The sequence below is a fragment of the Nomia melanderi genome, chromosome 12, assembly GCF_051020985.1.
Source record: "Nomia melanderi isolate GNS246 chromosome 12, iyNomMela1, whole genome shotgun sequence".
Classification (NCBI taxonomy): domain Eukaryota; kingdom Metazoa; phylum Arthropoda; class Insecta; order Hymenoptera; family Halictidae; genus Nomia; species Nomia melanderi.
This window is the reverse complement of record NC_135010.1, coordinates 5,709,317-5,725,900: the sequence shown is the minus strand read 5'-3', so window position 1 is coordinate 5,725,900 and position 16,584 is coordinate 5,709,317. Positions and strand designations below refer to the sequence as shown.

General features: G+C 35.9%; 1 protein-coding gene and 1 long non-coding RNA gene across 5 annotated transcripts in view; both read right to left on the bottom strand.

Annotated features, from left to right (window-relative positions):
* LOC116426139 (PRL-1 phosphatase) overlaps positions 1 to 16,584 on the bottom strand; it is a 78,480-nt gene continuing 61,896 nt past the window's right edge. For 2 of the 4 annotated variants that reach the window (XM_031974676.2, XM_031974680.2), the window contains exons 2-6: positions 1,964 to 2,287; positions 1,402 to 1,880; positions 1,187 to 1,318; positions 941 to 1,107; positions 1 to 862 (exon numbers count right to left, since the gene is read on the bottom strand). In XM_031974676.2, the coding sequence (XP_031830536.1) occupies positions 751 to 862; positions 941 to 1,107; positions 1,187 to 1,318; positions 1,402 to 1,518 (528 nt within the window). In that variant the 5' untranslated portion in view covers positions 1,519 to 1,880; positions 1,964 to 2,287 and the 3' untranslated portion in view covers positions 1 to 750. Of the gene's footprint in view, positions 863 to 940; positions 1,108 to 1,186; positions 1,319 to 1,401; positions 1,881 to 1,963; positions 2,288 to 2,661; positions 2,817 to 5,267; positions 5,533 to 16,584 lie in introns of those variants that run through there. The other 2 variants (XM_031974677.2, XM_031974678.2) reach the window with 2 other exon arrangements.
* Positions 15,223 to 16,542, bottom strand: LOC143175147 (uncharacterized). Its single transcript, XR_012999821.1, has 3 exons — positions 16,194 to 16,542; positions 15,948 to 16,058; positions 15,223 to 15,750 (listed from the first exon to the last, which is right to left on the bottom strand). It is a non-coding gene; the product is annotated as an uncharacterized LOC143175147 (long non-coding RNA).

Sequence of the window (16,584 nt, the reverse complement as noted above, 5' to 3'; positions counted from 1 at the left end):
TACAGATCTTGTCTTTTATTTGTTCAGGTTTAAAAATTATTCTCGGTAAGACACTTATACATTTCCTGTATTCAACCATTCTGGAAAAACGTAAGTTTTTATTGCACTAATTTATTTAAAAAGCTACGTTTCGCAATAGTTGGATACAACAGCATCAAAGAAACCATTTTTACAAGAAATGATGAGAATCTGATGTGTTTACTTCATTCCTAAAATATTTTGTATAAATAATGTATTAACTAATATTCATAAAATGATTGGTAACATATTGAATGTTTTAATTTTCTAGGACCAAATAAATGCAGGCTTTTAAATTTTTTGTACATAACAGCCTTGAATGAGGCACCAAGTATGGTGTACAATGCATAAGTTGATCCAGTTTTATTATATGGGTAATCAGATCCATTCAAATTCTTTACTAACCTTATCAAGCACGAAAGGCTTCTTTCTGATCTACAGTATTTTATCTTAATTTAGTATCAAAAATAAATATAAAAACTTTTATAAAAGAAAAGTGAAAAATCATTCTAGGTAGTTTCGTTTTTTAATTGCTTGCTTCCCGATAATAAATTTAATGATTTAAAACATGATTTTCAAATTGTTTTGTAAGGTAGTTTGGTTGCATTTCCATTGATAGGCCTTTCAGAACAAAGTCGATACAGTATGTCTCTTGTTACCAGGCATGAAAACCTATACAATTAGGTATACCAATCAGTATGAATTAGTAACTTTTTAAAGAAATCGTTTAATCTATTGGACGCAGCAGGAGTTCTTCTGTCCATTTTTGAGCTTCAACCGAGACTTGGGACGATATTTTTCAAGGTAGGCCAGCTGCTTTGCGTTGATGGCGCCTCGTCTTTTTCTAAAGAAATAAATATAAATATTAAATACCCTTTGCATATTATACGCAGCATTTGTAAACGGCTAATTGTTCACTTACTCTCTAATTAATGCAACCGCATCTTCATACTTTAGTCCCAATTCAATAAGAGCAAGTGCAACTAACACTGGTGCCCTCCCAAGTCCTGCAACGCAGTGCACTGCCACACATGCATCAGGGGACTCGCGGAACCGATTTTTCAGTAATTCAAACCATTCATCGACGACCTGAAATTTCAATTTATTCGTATAATCAACATTTTAATACCTTAATCATGGTCTTGAAAGTAATAGCAAGTATATTTACTTCATTCGGTGGAAATGTGCCATCATCAAACACCAAGTCTATGACATTGATCCCTTCTGCTTTAAGTTCCTCGATTTTGTAAGTTGGTTCGCAGACCCTCACTACTTCTTTCACATTGTGCTTCTTCAGTTCCTAATAAAGTAGCATAGACTAGTTAATACTAATCTATAGCATTTTTCAAACAGTTGTTAAGAGTCGAATGAAAAGTAATGTACTTGAATAAAAGTATGAATGGTCTGATCATTGGGCCGATCAGTAATGAGGAACTTCATATTTTTGTATTCGATTTCGGCGGGCGCCGGCCTGATGTCCTTCACCCTCATGTTGCTCATTTCCCCTTGGACAACAATTGGTGTACTCCTACTTCTTTTGTATTGTTCTAACTCTTTTTAACGATTTTATACAACACTGTTTCTTTTTAGTTTTGAAATGTGCCACACTATATGAAGCGACAAAGATTGGATTTGACAACTTAGCCCATAGATGTCAGTCTTATTGAGTTGTTTTTCATTTAACTAATTGAATACTTTGTTATTTTTTTACAGAGGACAGAACAGTGGGTTTACATGTAGACCTCGAGAAGGGTTGTTGGGGTGCGAATTTCGCTGAAAGAGTGAGGGCTACGTTACATTAGGCGTTGTTGATATGCGATTGATTCCCACTTGGGATCCTTGACTATGATTCGGAAGAATATCTGAAACAAAATTTCATTTCATTGAAATCTTCTGTCAATCTAATTTATAAAATCCTGATAATGTTTCCAATATTTACACTTACCTATTTGGCACTGGGTGCGCCTGGATCAGGTGCGCTCAGTAACTACGATGCTTGCATTTAACAATGTAAATTAATTATTGATTCTAATTAATTCCTCTATGCCTTGTGTGATGACTAGCTGATGATTTGTTGAATTTGAGGCAATGATCCCAATATTATCAAATTTTTTTGCCTGATTCAAATGATTCCCCTTTACTCCTCCTTTAACAATACCTAGCAGGTTCTAGGGTGTTTGGGCGCGTCTCTCTATTTGTGTTGAGCCTGGCAGTATTCTGCACTATCCAGCTGAAACTCCATGTATGTGAGGATGCACTCACCAGGAAACTAAAACATAAATAGAAATACAATGTCAATTATTTAATCAGAATGTCAATTACTCACTAAGTTCAATTGTTTTCAATGCATATTGTATTTTAACCATACGTTTGTCATAAAGAATTACTTTCCGTTTCTAACATAAAGAAAGGTTAAGTCGATATCGTAAAAAAATATTTGACTTAAAATACACATAGAAATATAAATAAGAAACTTATGCGCGTAGCACAGTATTTATTTTCAGACGTTTCCTGATATTTTCGTTATATTTGTACCAAGGAAACAATTGTGGTTTGTTATGCATCTTCTGCACGTGCCAAGTTTAATCTTTGCGCCAATTTCCTCGAGTAGTATTTATCCGTACAATAAATAATATTTGTTACCTGGGAAATTTCGAATGACTGCGTCAATACGCTTCTACGATAATTCATTACGAATACAGCACGCACGAAATTCGTCTTATAAAGAAAATATTCACCCGACCACGCAAATACCTGCGGACCTGCGTTGTCATAATGACATTAGTCGACATCTCGAGACTCGAATACAATCGATTACTAAAGCTAAAGCTTACTACACATTCAACCGTTTCACAATACACACCCATACACACACAATAGCATATATCATCGAGACGTTCTAGAAAATACAAATATTCCATTTTATACTCGCTAATACTTTAGCTTATCAAGTATAATACGATAAATATATTTTTATGAGTTTCGAAAATGTGCGTTCAAATCAAATGTAAAACGAAATAAATAAAGATTATCATTTGAACAAAAATGAATATTCAAGTAATCCTCAATTTATTATTTTTAACAATTTAGAAACAGCTTTGTAATTCGTTTAATATATGAAAAACAAATTTTTTGTTACAGTGTTCTTACAGTGCTAAATTACATTCTGTTACCCCATTATCTTTACACACTTTTTAAGGACGCTGTGGATTATCAGGTTATTATCTACATTCGTTTTACCATTTAATGGTAATTTCAGTTTAGCTAATATTTATCGTGTGCGCAGGATTCGATGACAGTTCACTTCATGCAATAGTTGATAAAAAAATGAGGGGGAGAAAAAGTTAATTGGATATTAAATGTGACTACGTGACCAATGGATTCGATCATTTAAAATCCCGTGCAAGTAAAAGGTGAAATGCTCGATGGAAAAAGTAAAACGTCCGCAATGAGCGTCGCGCCAAGCGTCTTTTAAATTTATCGGTGGCGCTAGTCGCGCGTGATGCGTTCCGATGAGATATTCGAACCATTTCGACTGGCGTCGAACAAAGACGAATTTTCTCTTCGCTTTTGGCACGGGCAGCTTTGTGCCGATGCCAAACGAAACAGACAGTCTCGAACGTGCGCGTCTCGAAGAAGAGCTTCCGTCATTTTATGCATCTGCATTGAGGGATCTGGAATGCTCGTAAATAGAAATGTCTAGGTCAACATTCCGACAATGTATTGCGGTTCTCGTAAAAACTTTGTTCCGATGCGTTCTCCGAAATCGCTCCTGTTTGAAATTCATATATTTTTCCGTTACAACAAAGCGATACCCTCCGAACAGAACTCGCTTTTCCGTTCGAGCATTAAAAACCGTAAATGGGATATTGAAACGTTTAAATGTTCCTGACATTTAGATTTTATTTCAAACATGACATAACATGTTAAGATGAGACCAATCTGCAACGAGACATTTTCCGTTGCGCCACGACGGTATTCAAAATGTCCCGATTGAGTGTGAATTTGTTTTGGTTATAATAATTGATAAACAAAAAGATAAAAAATTTTTATTATCCACATTGCGTGTATTGCATTTTTACATATATATTTTCGGCAATCGCATTTTAATTCATATGTACACGACGAAGTTTTCGAGAACGGGTTCAAATCGATGCTGCATGATTTTCCAAAGGTTATCACGTTGAAGTAACACGTTTAATCATCAACGGCCAGCAATAGACTTTCCGTTTAGGCGGCGCCAGTATGGAGGATCGATAGCATCAAATTCAAAAAATGATATCTTAATTAAAAGATAACATCTGTCCAACTTCATCAAATGTGACCGTGATGGTCATGTAAATGATCATGTATTTCACGTATGGTGTTATCGAATGTATACTACTATTCCAAAGTATGTGGACACTTTTCTAATTCCTGTAACTATGTACTTAAAGAAACAAATGAAATCTTTAACACTAGAACTACCGAGCATTTAGTACGATTAACATGTAATCCCCATAAAAATTGTAATAATGAATTATTTTCAGTTCTTTTAGATATTCATTATAGTATTCATAGGAAATTGTTTTCAAAATCATTTGGAATATTCAATGCTTTTAAGATATCAATAATTGCAAAACGTAGTGTACTCCTACTCCTAGTTCTAGTGTTAATAAATTCAATTGAATATTATAAGTTCCCTATCCATGCTATTAATAATATCGGCAACTCTAATATCAAAATTTAATTAATCCAAGAACATTTCCCAGAAGTTTTCACTCTCATGAACTCAGAAACGATGATTATATTAATTAAAATTATAATATAACAATTAACTCTTTGCACTTGGGAGGTGATTCTCAGTCACCACTTCATTTGACGCAATAAAACTATATAATCTGATATTTAATGTTCAGTTTTGTATAATGCCTCGATACGTGAAATATTGGAATAAAATAGCTTTGCTCCTCAATGTACTTGTGATTTCCCTTCCTGTTAGTTTCAAAGAATATCGTCTTTGTCTTATCAGAAAACGTTAAATGTTTCTAGTGAGAAACTTCCGAGTTCAAAGGGTTAAATATCATAATATAATAATATACATTAAAAACCATAACAAATTCCACAACAGCAAGCATCCGCGTATCTTCAAGGTGTGTTCCAAAATAAAACAACAAACATCCGTTACCCTCCACATTCTTTTCACTTCAAATCCGAAGTTTTACTGTCCCTGTCATAAAGCCCAGTGCGCGTCGCGTCAGAAACGTTACCTCATGAAAGGAAGCAGCGACGGGTCAACGGAGCGGTTCTCCGGGTGGCAGGTAAAGTATACAGCACAAGAAAAATCGCGCGGGCGGTGCGGTTTGTCGTCGCCGCGTGTCGAGGAGCGTTCGATTCACGGGAAACGCGGCTGCCTTTAATTTCCGGTGCGGTTCGAATTGCGCGCGCGCGCGCGTACGTTGCTGCGGGGGTCCCCGGTGTGATGGAGAATTAGCCCGGCGACTGACTGCTGTCGGCAACCTCTTTTCGCGGGTTCGCCGCGACCAATCGCAAATATAGGCGCCGATGGTCCTCGCGGGGGACGAATCGCAGCGTGGTGCGTCGTTCTGTTTACGAAATCCTCCTTTTACGTAACCGACAGCTCTGAAACGGATGACGACGACCACCACCACCGCGGAACGATGATGAGGCGTCTCGGATGCAGCGGGCCGTTAGGGGCTGGCTATGATAGAGGCGGAGGCTGCGGTATGATGGATAGGTAAAAGTGAGAGCGGCGGCGAGAGAGGCGTCCGCGGATCGACGTGCCGGAATAAATAGAATAATTGGCAGCCGGTCGCGTGTGGGTATCGTCCGACGGAGAAAAGACGTAGGCTGTCCGGAAAGCTAAAAAGTCAGGGAGGCAAGGGGATGCTTCCACTCTCGATGTTCGGACCGCCTCGGTTTTTCACGCATAGTCGTTACTGGCGGCGCGACAGTAACGAAAGACGAAGCGAGACTGAATGCGACGGAGTGAAAGATGTAACGATAGAAAATAAAATTCATAGTGCCAACTTCGGTCTCTTTCGTTACATTTCACTCGTCGTATTCGGTCTCGCTTTCGGCTTACGTTATTGCCACGCGCTAATGATGACTATGCGTAGAAGACTAAGGTAGCACGAACATCGTGAGTGGAAGTGTTTCCTTGCTCCCCTGATCTTTTAGCGTTTAGGACAACCGACGTCTTTTCTCCGTCGGACGGTACACGCGAAACCGTCCGCGTCAGCGGCACGACTCCGCCGCGCGTGAAGGTCGAATCAATCCTGACAATCCCATCGCGCATCGATTATTCAATTCCGCCGGGCCCTCCTGCGATACTCCTGATCCCACTCTGGAAACTGCTTTCAGCACTATGCGCGGCACTAAATTGAGTAGTGAATTATGGAACGCTCCACCGGCGAATTAGTTTTGAAGGTTTGAGCTGGGACGCCACTATTTAACCCTTGCCCTGAATACTCCCAGCCGAAACGATGGAATATTCTTTTGTTTAGCATGTTATCTGAAGATGGATCTACTATGTTCACCCTTTGCATTCGGAAGTTTTTCACTAGAAATATTTTAACATTTTCTGATGAAGTGAAGACGATACTTCGTGAAACTAACTCGAAGAGAAATCACACGCGCATTGAGAAACAAAGCTGTACTATTTCAATATTTTTCACATTTATACGTTATACAGAGTATAATATTAAATATCAGACTTTATAGTTTTACTACGAGAAATCAAGTGGTGAGTGAGAGTCACCTCTCGAGTGCAAAGGGTTCACTGGAACTACCGAGCAATCGAACCGACTTCCTTTTATTCTTCTGTAGAGATTACAAGAGTTGATTCATTGAGATTTCCATTGGCTTATATTCTTGTCTGTGCACTGCTAAATCAAGTTATTAACTCTCGAGTGGTCGCGTGAATGGTAACAATGATCCATTGTTATTTTTGCAACAAAACATAATATTTGTACGTCGCTAATTTCTAATGTTTCTGTGGTATCTTTGTAGGATATATCCCAGACGAACTCCAATTTTGTAGGATATATTCCCGAACGAGTTTTCGATTGTAGGATTCTTACGGAACGGGGAGATTGGTTCTCTAGTAACACTTCCTCTATGATATAATATTAAATATATTTGTACTGATATCTAAACGTTTGCTCGCCAATCACACGCCAAAGTATCGCACAAAAGTCTCCCGCCTAAGTCTCGCACAAAATGTCTCTCCCGAAACACGCACCTACCAGCTCGCTCGCTAATCGCATGCAATAGTCTCGCGCCCACGCATTCCCACTTGCTTTTAACCCCTTGTCCTATGATTTGTTTCTAAACTGTGATTAATCTAACTACTTCCTTATTCATAATTTATTGAAAATAAGAGAAAATTCCAGTCTTATTCTATGTTAACGCGTGTTCTAAGGTATAATCATTGATAACAGAGGAATAATATGTAATTTGAATTCAAACAAATTGAGTAATATTTATGGTTGTTAGCTTCTATTTAAAATGTTCACCACGAGTCTCGCACGTTATTGCATGGCAAGGGGTTAAAGCACACCCCCATTCGTTCTGTTTTCCTTCCACTTGTACCCTTCTCACTCGCATCTTTCGTCCATAGCCAAAATTCGCGCCGTTATGTACATGCTTTTCTCGCGGTCCAGTCGCACCGTTCCAAACACTATTCCTCGCATCCTTTCAGCCACTCAAGATTTTCTAAACGCAGTCACCGTATTTCTCAAACATGGCGGCGCCGGTTCGTCGCAATATGGCCCGATCGCCCGCACGCACGCATAACGAACCATTCATCACACATCTTTATGGGTCGCCAACTTGAGACTGAACAAAGATAATGGTTATTTTTGGAATCAAACGTCATATTTGTACATTGTTTACTTCTCATGTTGCCATGATGTCTTTAAAGTTCAATTTGGGACAAAACAAAAATAATGGTATATCTTCCAAAATAAACTCTATAATACAGACACTGATCCCAAAGGGTTAAACAAGTATTGATAAGTATTTAAAGAAGAACTTTTCGATCGAGCATTTAACACGATGACCGTCATGAAAATTACGAGCGTTTTTTTGTAGTAATATTTACACCTTCGTAACAAAGACAGATGGTATTAGAAATAATTATTAATGATTTGGTATTACAGTACTCACATTACACTATTATTTAGCTGCTTATTTGGAAGCTCCGGTTATCGGTGATCACCGTGGCAATCAACGTGTTAATGAAACCTTTGGAAGTGCATATCTAACAGAACTCGAATGAACGAGTATCCAACGAATTCATTGGATGAATGACATCGAATATATCGAATATTACATTATAAACGAGCCACTCATCGGGCAAATCGATTAACTCCACAAAACAAAAAGTAGAGAAAAGTAATGCAATAGTTATGTATTGATTTTCAAAGTTTTCCTTTAAATGCAAAATCAAATAATCATTATAGAATGTATTTTACTTACATTATTACAGGCGTACTTTAAATCTATCGAACATGTAAAATGCATAAAATATATCCTTGAAGCAACTTTTATTATCAGTGCAGTTTTCACACGGCCAAAAGACTTTTCATTATTTCGTGGTACCAAACCCAGTTCCAATGAAATCTATTTTAAATATCAAAAGTTAAGTCAATGAAACGCTTTAAAGATAAAAGCTTCAAAAAGTTGAAAGCGACGTTAATCGATTTGACCAATGAGCGGCTGAAGTAACTAATTCCTCACATTTTACATTCAATAACACATTCGATGTACTTTATTACTTAATAATAACTCAACGACTGTCGCAACCTTTAGAGTATCCATCAAACCGTAGTCTTTTCTTTTTCGAAGCACGAGTAGTGTCGGAATGCAAATATTTGCCGTGCATTTTAAAACAAGCGAACAACAGTGCGTTAGGAAGAGTGCGACCGCTTCATTTCACTAAAACGCTGTCTGCAAGACGATGAAACGTTTGCTTCGAGCTAGCACCAAAAGGGAAGAAACAAAAGAAGGAAGAAAAATAAAATATTCGGCGGTAGACATTCGCGATTTTGCGTCTCGCGATTCAATGGCCGTGGATTAACACTAGAACTATCAATCAAACTCTCTAGTCTCGGTTGTTTTGTTTCGCAATTATTCATACCTTCGAAGCATTGAATATTCGAAATGATTTCGAAAATAAACACTTGCATACTATAACGAATATCCGAAGAAACTGGAAGTAATCTATTGTTACAATTTTTATAGGGACTGCATATCGATCGTATTAACACGTTCCACGTCGCCGTACATTTCAGTTATATTTTACTTATAAAGTATATCGAGTTTTTAAATAATATATTAAGTTATATTTAACTTTCTGCTGACTCTTATATATTTGGTATCATTTCTTCATTTTTCTACTGCTTTGTAATATGCACTATCCGTGGCTACGTATCTCATAAAAATATTTTTTATTAAAAATTACTATATACCATATATGGTACACACGGCACTGAATGTGTTAAATGCTAGGTAGTTCTAATGTTAACACTCTACTGACCGGAAACCAGTTTTCTCGTGCTACATCCGTTATTTTGTAACGTACTATTACACAAAGGCAATTGTTTTACCAACTATCCTATACAAAAGAATTTTAGAGTTACCTATGCCTAAACAGGAAAAGGTTCATTCAAATATATATTAATTTCAAGAAATTATCGCAGTTTTATTACACGCCTTCCAAAATATTGTAATTGTATATGCCTACAATCGCTGGTACCATAGAAAATTTTAGCAAAACATTAGCGGTCGACAATGTGTTAACTCAGCAGCGAGACGAGGAAAATGCGACGCGACGCAGCCGCGAGTTTCACTTCTCTCGGATCGCGATACGCGGCCGTAAAAAGATGAACGGCCGCCGCGCCGCTCGTTCGTACTCGTTTTCACTGAAGCGTACGTATTCTGCGCCGAAGTAGGTTTCTAGGTTGATTTCAGTGAATCTTTTTTTCGTCTGCGCTCTCCTGCCGAAGGTGCTAACGGTAAAATCCCAGTGATCCTAGATTTTCCTTCGTCGGCCCGGTTAATTCTGCGTTTTCGGAACAGGGACACGGCTGCTAATTGTCTTCGAACGATGAATTAGGAATAGAGACGTTTTATAAAATTATAGGGCCATCCCATAAATAATACGGTATTTTCATGCTTAATTGTTTTTAACAATTAAGGTAAACAGAACTTATTTCAATCTACAATATGTTTTCATTCGTTATTTACGTCCTTCCATCTTTCTGGTAGATTTTCAATGCTTCTCTTCTAAAATTCACTTGTCGATGACGAAAAATACAGTGTAATTGAAAAAACCGTATTACTTATGGGATGAGTCGATATCTTTTTCATGTTTGTTGTCATGTGTGTGTTTGTTTACTTTTTTACTTGTTTAAGGTGTATCAGTTTGTTTTTGTAGGTAACTGTTGTAATATTTCTGTAGCTATTGTATTAATTATATTATATTACGCAATTTTTATTTATACTGCTTTGTATTTGGTTTGCAATAATGAAGGTTTGCTATGAAAGTAGAATATACTATTTTTTCTTGGACTGAAACGTTTAAAGACTCGTAATAGTTGATTTTCAATGGATTCAAAGATACTAATAAAGTCTACTAAGTTTAAATACAATAACACAAATGAATATACAAGTCAATACATTGTAAAAGCGATATCTATGATAATCTACTTTTCCAATATATTTTCTGTGGGCTTCAAATGAATTTGCACTGTTTCCGTTATTTTCCAAATAATATTCAATTAATCAAAAGCACACAGATATTTCCAAATACACACCATAATTATTCATTAATAACAAATTTGTGTGAAATTGTAGTATATAAATTATTCGTTTCCTCAATTTTTTCCCAAAAATAAACTTACACCACTTTTATAATTATGAAACATAATTATAGTAAACATTATATACCACGAGTCTCTTCTCCTGAAAAACAGTGCCTAAACCCAAGTAACTTCTGCATGAAATATTTTTTTTAATTTTCCACCTTTCAAAAGTTATAACTGTCTGAATAGCAGGCATGCTTCCAACAGTATATTCTTTTTTTCCAGGCGAATTAAAAAGTGTTAACGAGTTTAACGATTGAGAGTAACAATCTAAGCAGTTAGAACTTTTGATGCGTACGAAATTTCCAAAAACATTTGAAACGAAAGTTATCAAATTTGATTAGAGTTGTGCGAACAAATTTAACCTATTAAAAATTCACCCTACGTTCTATTTAGAAAATTGAAACCACCCTCCGTTTCCCACGCTTGGACTGGCAGTGGATTCTTTTATTATTCGTCGTGAAGGGACCCCTCGTATGATGGAAATTTGAAACAAGAATCGTCCCTCCTACATTAACCCTTCACAGTCACTGAGTTTTTTCGGATCAACCACCAGCAACTCGAACACATTTATTCACAGAACAATGGAGGATATATCTTCTCAGACAAAATGGCGCCTACATCGTTGGAAATAATTATAATTACTGTATTTAACAGTTTGAATGCCATGTCAGCCAAATTAGGGTGGCGCAATTTTGATGAGTGAATAAATTTAATTTATTTAATTTTTTAATTTCAATGAATAAATTGAAGAATCAATTATCTCAGCGGCGTATCGAACAAATCAAGTTTTCTTGAATCTACGAAGTACAAGAAGATTAAGAGGGCAATTGTTGTGAAAAATGTTGATTTTGCAGTGTCTGTTCCATTAAGAAAATAGTTTCAACTGTATGGGATTTTGATGAGTGCTGATTTAGCAGTCAACGTGCTAAGTGATGTTTTGAATAATAATGATTCAGTGGAACATATTTTATGAAATAACACTGAAATCTATCATATTTTTCTAAGATGTAATAACATTTAAAACAATCATCAATGTGCATTGCATACATTAATGAAATAAGTGCCGCGATAACAGTTTATTTTACGTTTCTCACTCTAAATATTTCTACTCAAACATGCAGTATAATTTCTCGATACAAATTGTTTCAATTGTGCATACACAATACAGAAGCAAAAGGTGTGTATTTAAAAAACTATTGAATAATTAAATCAAGTAGATAAAAGCACATGGAACATTCATATATACTACACATAGAAGTGTATATAAAAGAAATAAAGAAGCATGAAATTCAAAAGCAGCAATAATTAGTGAGACATTAATATACTCGCAGAAAACTTTGAGGCCATCAGTTTCTTAAGTTTCTCAAAGTACTGTACTAAATAAATAAATTGAAAGATTGTGGCAAAGCTGTCGAACAAAATGGCCACAGTTTTTATTCGCTACCAGTGTCACATATCTGTGACGACAAATATTTTGTACTTAGCATAATGAAAACTAAATTATTGTTACATGCACTTTTATCTAAGGCCATAATTCATAGTATAACATTTACGAAGTGATAACATCTATTCCTTAAATTTCGTTTATATTTTATAAAGGCAATATATTTATTTCAACAAAATATTGTAACTATACGTACTATATTGTAACTTTGCGTACGGACATTTTGTAAAGTACATAAAATCTGTAGATTCTACCAAATTAGATACAGAATGCTTAAATAATAGAGAATAAAAGAACAATGTAGTGATTTCTTGCTGACGAGTAGTTAAATCAATTGTTTGCAACTTAGTGTTCTAAACAGGAAAGTTTGGTCTTGGCAAAATGTCGATATTCGCCGAAAATGGTTAATTTAACGACTGAAATTAGCTTTTATATTACCGCAAAAAAAAGAAAAAAATACAAGAGTATTTAAAGCTAATATTTTTGAAAGATTCGAAACCGCTTGATCACGCTTGCGCCTTCTTGCATCACGCTTGATACCCCGCAATAAATTCACCGAAGCGTGCCGGATACATACAGGTGTTCCGGTGTTTGAGAAAGATAAATCGCGAGTACACGCCGGTCTAATTATCACGGCTAGCGTATTCGCCGGTTGCATAAATTAAGGCCGCGAAAATCCTTGTGCAAGCGTGAGGGCACGCGTGTTAGTTGCATTCAACTTTCACGCGTCTATTTTCACCGGGTTGCAACTCAACCGACTTTATCCACTAGTGCACTTCATGTAATAGGTTCTCCTTTAACCTCTTAACCCCTTGCCCTATGATTTATTTTTCAACTGTGATCGATGCAACAACTTTGTCAATGATAATTTATTGGAAAAAGGAAAAAATTCAATGCGTATTCTACGTCTACGTTTGCCCTACAATATAATAATTGATAACGGAAGAATAATGTTTCAGTCAAATTTACAAGAATTGAGTGATATTTATGTTTGTTAAATTCTATTTAAAATGTTCACCGCGAGACTCGCACATTATTGTAACGCAAAAGGTTAAGAATCAAGTTCGTGATATACACGAGTACAACAAATGGATGAAGAACAATAGATTAGGTCGTGTAATATTGAATGTCGGATTTTTCGTACTCATAAATATTAATACTCCTGCTGTAGTTATTCCTTTGTTTTTAATGTAATGTTATCTAAAGAATGACTCAAAACAAATATACGACTTCTCAGGGGCGGCAACATTATTAAATAATAGGTACTGTTGAAAGTGACTACTGATATACGTGTTAAAATCATAATATGATGAAACCTAATCAATCTTGAATCTCACTTAGGATTATACAAAATTTCTTTTTGGAGATGTTTCTTTGCAAAATGAGCCGCGTGGTAAATTCGAAACAGCAATTTGTAACGACGTTTTTAGGATTTATTCATTAGAAACATTCAAAATTTTTCAGAAAAGGAATATATTCATTAAAAACACGTCGGTAGAAGTGTTTCGAATCGAATAGAGCATATTTTGATTGAGTATACGTCTTTTAGAACATCAAATAAGGTTTCCTTTCCTCAAAAAAATCCGAAATTTCCTGTTACACGATCTAATATTAACTTTTTGCATTATGTAGGCTTCATTACGTCGTTCTCTTTTCAAATTGTAGTAACGATTCTAGCTATGAGGCAGATGACGACACATGGACTCATTTGAACATTTTCGCATGTGTCATTGAAGTGGGTCTCATTACAACGCCACATTAGTAAAAATATATTACTTGACCCTTCCAGTAATATGAATACGTAAAAAATATCCGTCAGTATTTGTAGACACTAAAGTATCATTTGTAGTGATACTCTTTCTTCAGTTTAGCAAAGAAACAGGATCAACAGAATTATACAAAGACATACAGAATTCTGTCTCTTAAAAGATAAGTATCACTATATTTATAAAATGCTCGTGGAGATCTTACAACATGAATAAAACTGTCTTATCGAAAACTTTCTGTGATGAAGTAGATCACAGGTAGGGAAGTATTCAGCACTGAAAGAGTTCAGAAATTGCTACCTTCTCTACGTAACGCGATTAGAAGATTGCCATTGACCTAGTATAACCTGATTAGAAAATTATTATTTCCATCAAACGATGTAATTAAAAAATTGCTACTGCCTCTTTACACATAATGTAATTAAAACATCCTTACTACCATCGTGTAATGCAATCAAGCAACTGTTACTGCACATACAGAAAATGATTAAAAAATTGATTATAAAAACACTATACGCGACGATGAATCCCGTTGATGTAAAAGTGTATCGCTGGCTTGATATCTGAGCCTATTACTACGTGTTAGTGGAGATAAAAGTAGCATTTGTAATTGTTGCTGCACCTGTTTCCTGTGCGTGCTTGATTCAGCCTTTAAATTACTTCCCTCTGCGCAGACATGCAATGAAGAATACTTCGCATTTCTATAATTCTAAAATAAACCCTTTGCGGACGAGAATTCTTTAAACTTTCCGGAACCTTTTTCATAAAAAAGCTGAGTTATGAGTCGAACTTTTAAATACTAGGAAAAAGGAAACTATATACCAAGCTCTCGTTATTTGAATAATTGAATTATTTATTTGCAGTTCTTGAATTTATGGTAGATATCAAAGCACGGAATCTCAATTATGACGACATTCGATCGCAAGGGGTTAAATGATTTCATATGATTTTTTATTTTCTCCATTATTCATCATTTTAATTTGTTATCTTATTAAAAAGAGGCTGTTTATTTGATTCTAATTGCTCACGCTCTGGATCTCGTATATATGAAATCCATATAACATCGAGCTCATTTTCAACATTTACTGCCACACACTCACAGACGCACACGTTCACGGTCCTTTCTTCTTTTTTATTATGCATTGACAGTCAGAGTACAACATTCTATGAGCTAATTTCCTGGCTTTGGTCCACAGCACTAACTGTGGGTAATGAAGTACTCTTCCATTGAAGAGACCTCTTCAACCATCAATTAAGTCCGCTGGCCAATGTCGTTTTAATCTTCCTCCACTGTGCCGTTTCACGAACGAACGTAATAACGTATTGCTATGATTTCCTAGTCTTTTTTTATGGCGTTTTGTGTCTCCTTGGAAAATAACGCATTGCATCTGAACGGCTATTAGCTCGTTAACCGGTTGACACATTGAGCGTGAACACTCGAGATGTAATTCGAGGAATTAACCCTTAAGTAAAGAGACCTTTCAAAATTTGAACTTGAAGTTGTTCTCTAAGTTCGATCATTTTTCCTCAATTGACTTTTCGACTTTTCTTGCGACGATTATAGAATTAATTATAGTAGAATTTTATGTAACACATCAGATAAGATTTAATAAAAAAGTCAACGTAGCCCTCAGAACTTTTGAAGAAATATCTAAAAAAAATTGATAAATATTGTACTGTTGCTTGTGCAATCCCCGAAAATGAAAACTCTCTGGGGATCATTCCTCAGCAACAATTTTTCAATACGTTACACGGGTTTATATTGTATGAAGATCTTTTGGTATGCAAAATTGGATAGTGTATATGAAATGATAGGGTAAATGAAATTGTCAAGCGAGTACTAATTACCCAAACAACGAACAATCAGTGCACAGCTGCTTTCTTTTCGAATATTTCCGAGATCGATACATAATTTAGCTTCCTCTGCCATAGGTTTCGAATACTTTAAAAAGTTTTCGTCTGCAAAGAACCACAGATTACCAATCGATAACAGAAATGTAATATTCAATTTCGATCGAAAACAATTTACGGGTACGTAAGACAGGATTTTACGAGCTGGATAATAAAACGGTGAAAATTTGGTTGGAGTATTACTCTTTTAATCTGACATTCCTCGCTTGGAAGGCTTGCATCCCGAGACTCGGGGACGCTTACACTTTTTCCTTTCACTAAAATTATCAGCAGTAAGTTTCAATAATAGAAACGTTCTCTAACCGTTTAAAACGAAAATATGAATTACACTGATCGACTTCCGAGCCCTCCATATAAAGATCGGCGAACTGTTGCCAAAGACTATTAAGGCAAACACGCGGGATTATGCAACAATCGATAGTTAACTGTGAGAACGTCTCACGTGGGTCGTAATATCTTCGTAATTAGATAGATTAGAAGTATAAGTTTATTGTTCGAGTGCGCCGTAACGGACGGTATCGCGAAACGTGGCGACGAATCTATTTACTCGACGGGATTAAAGGTGGATTAACTT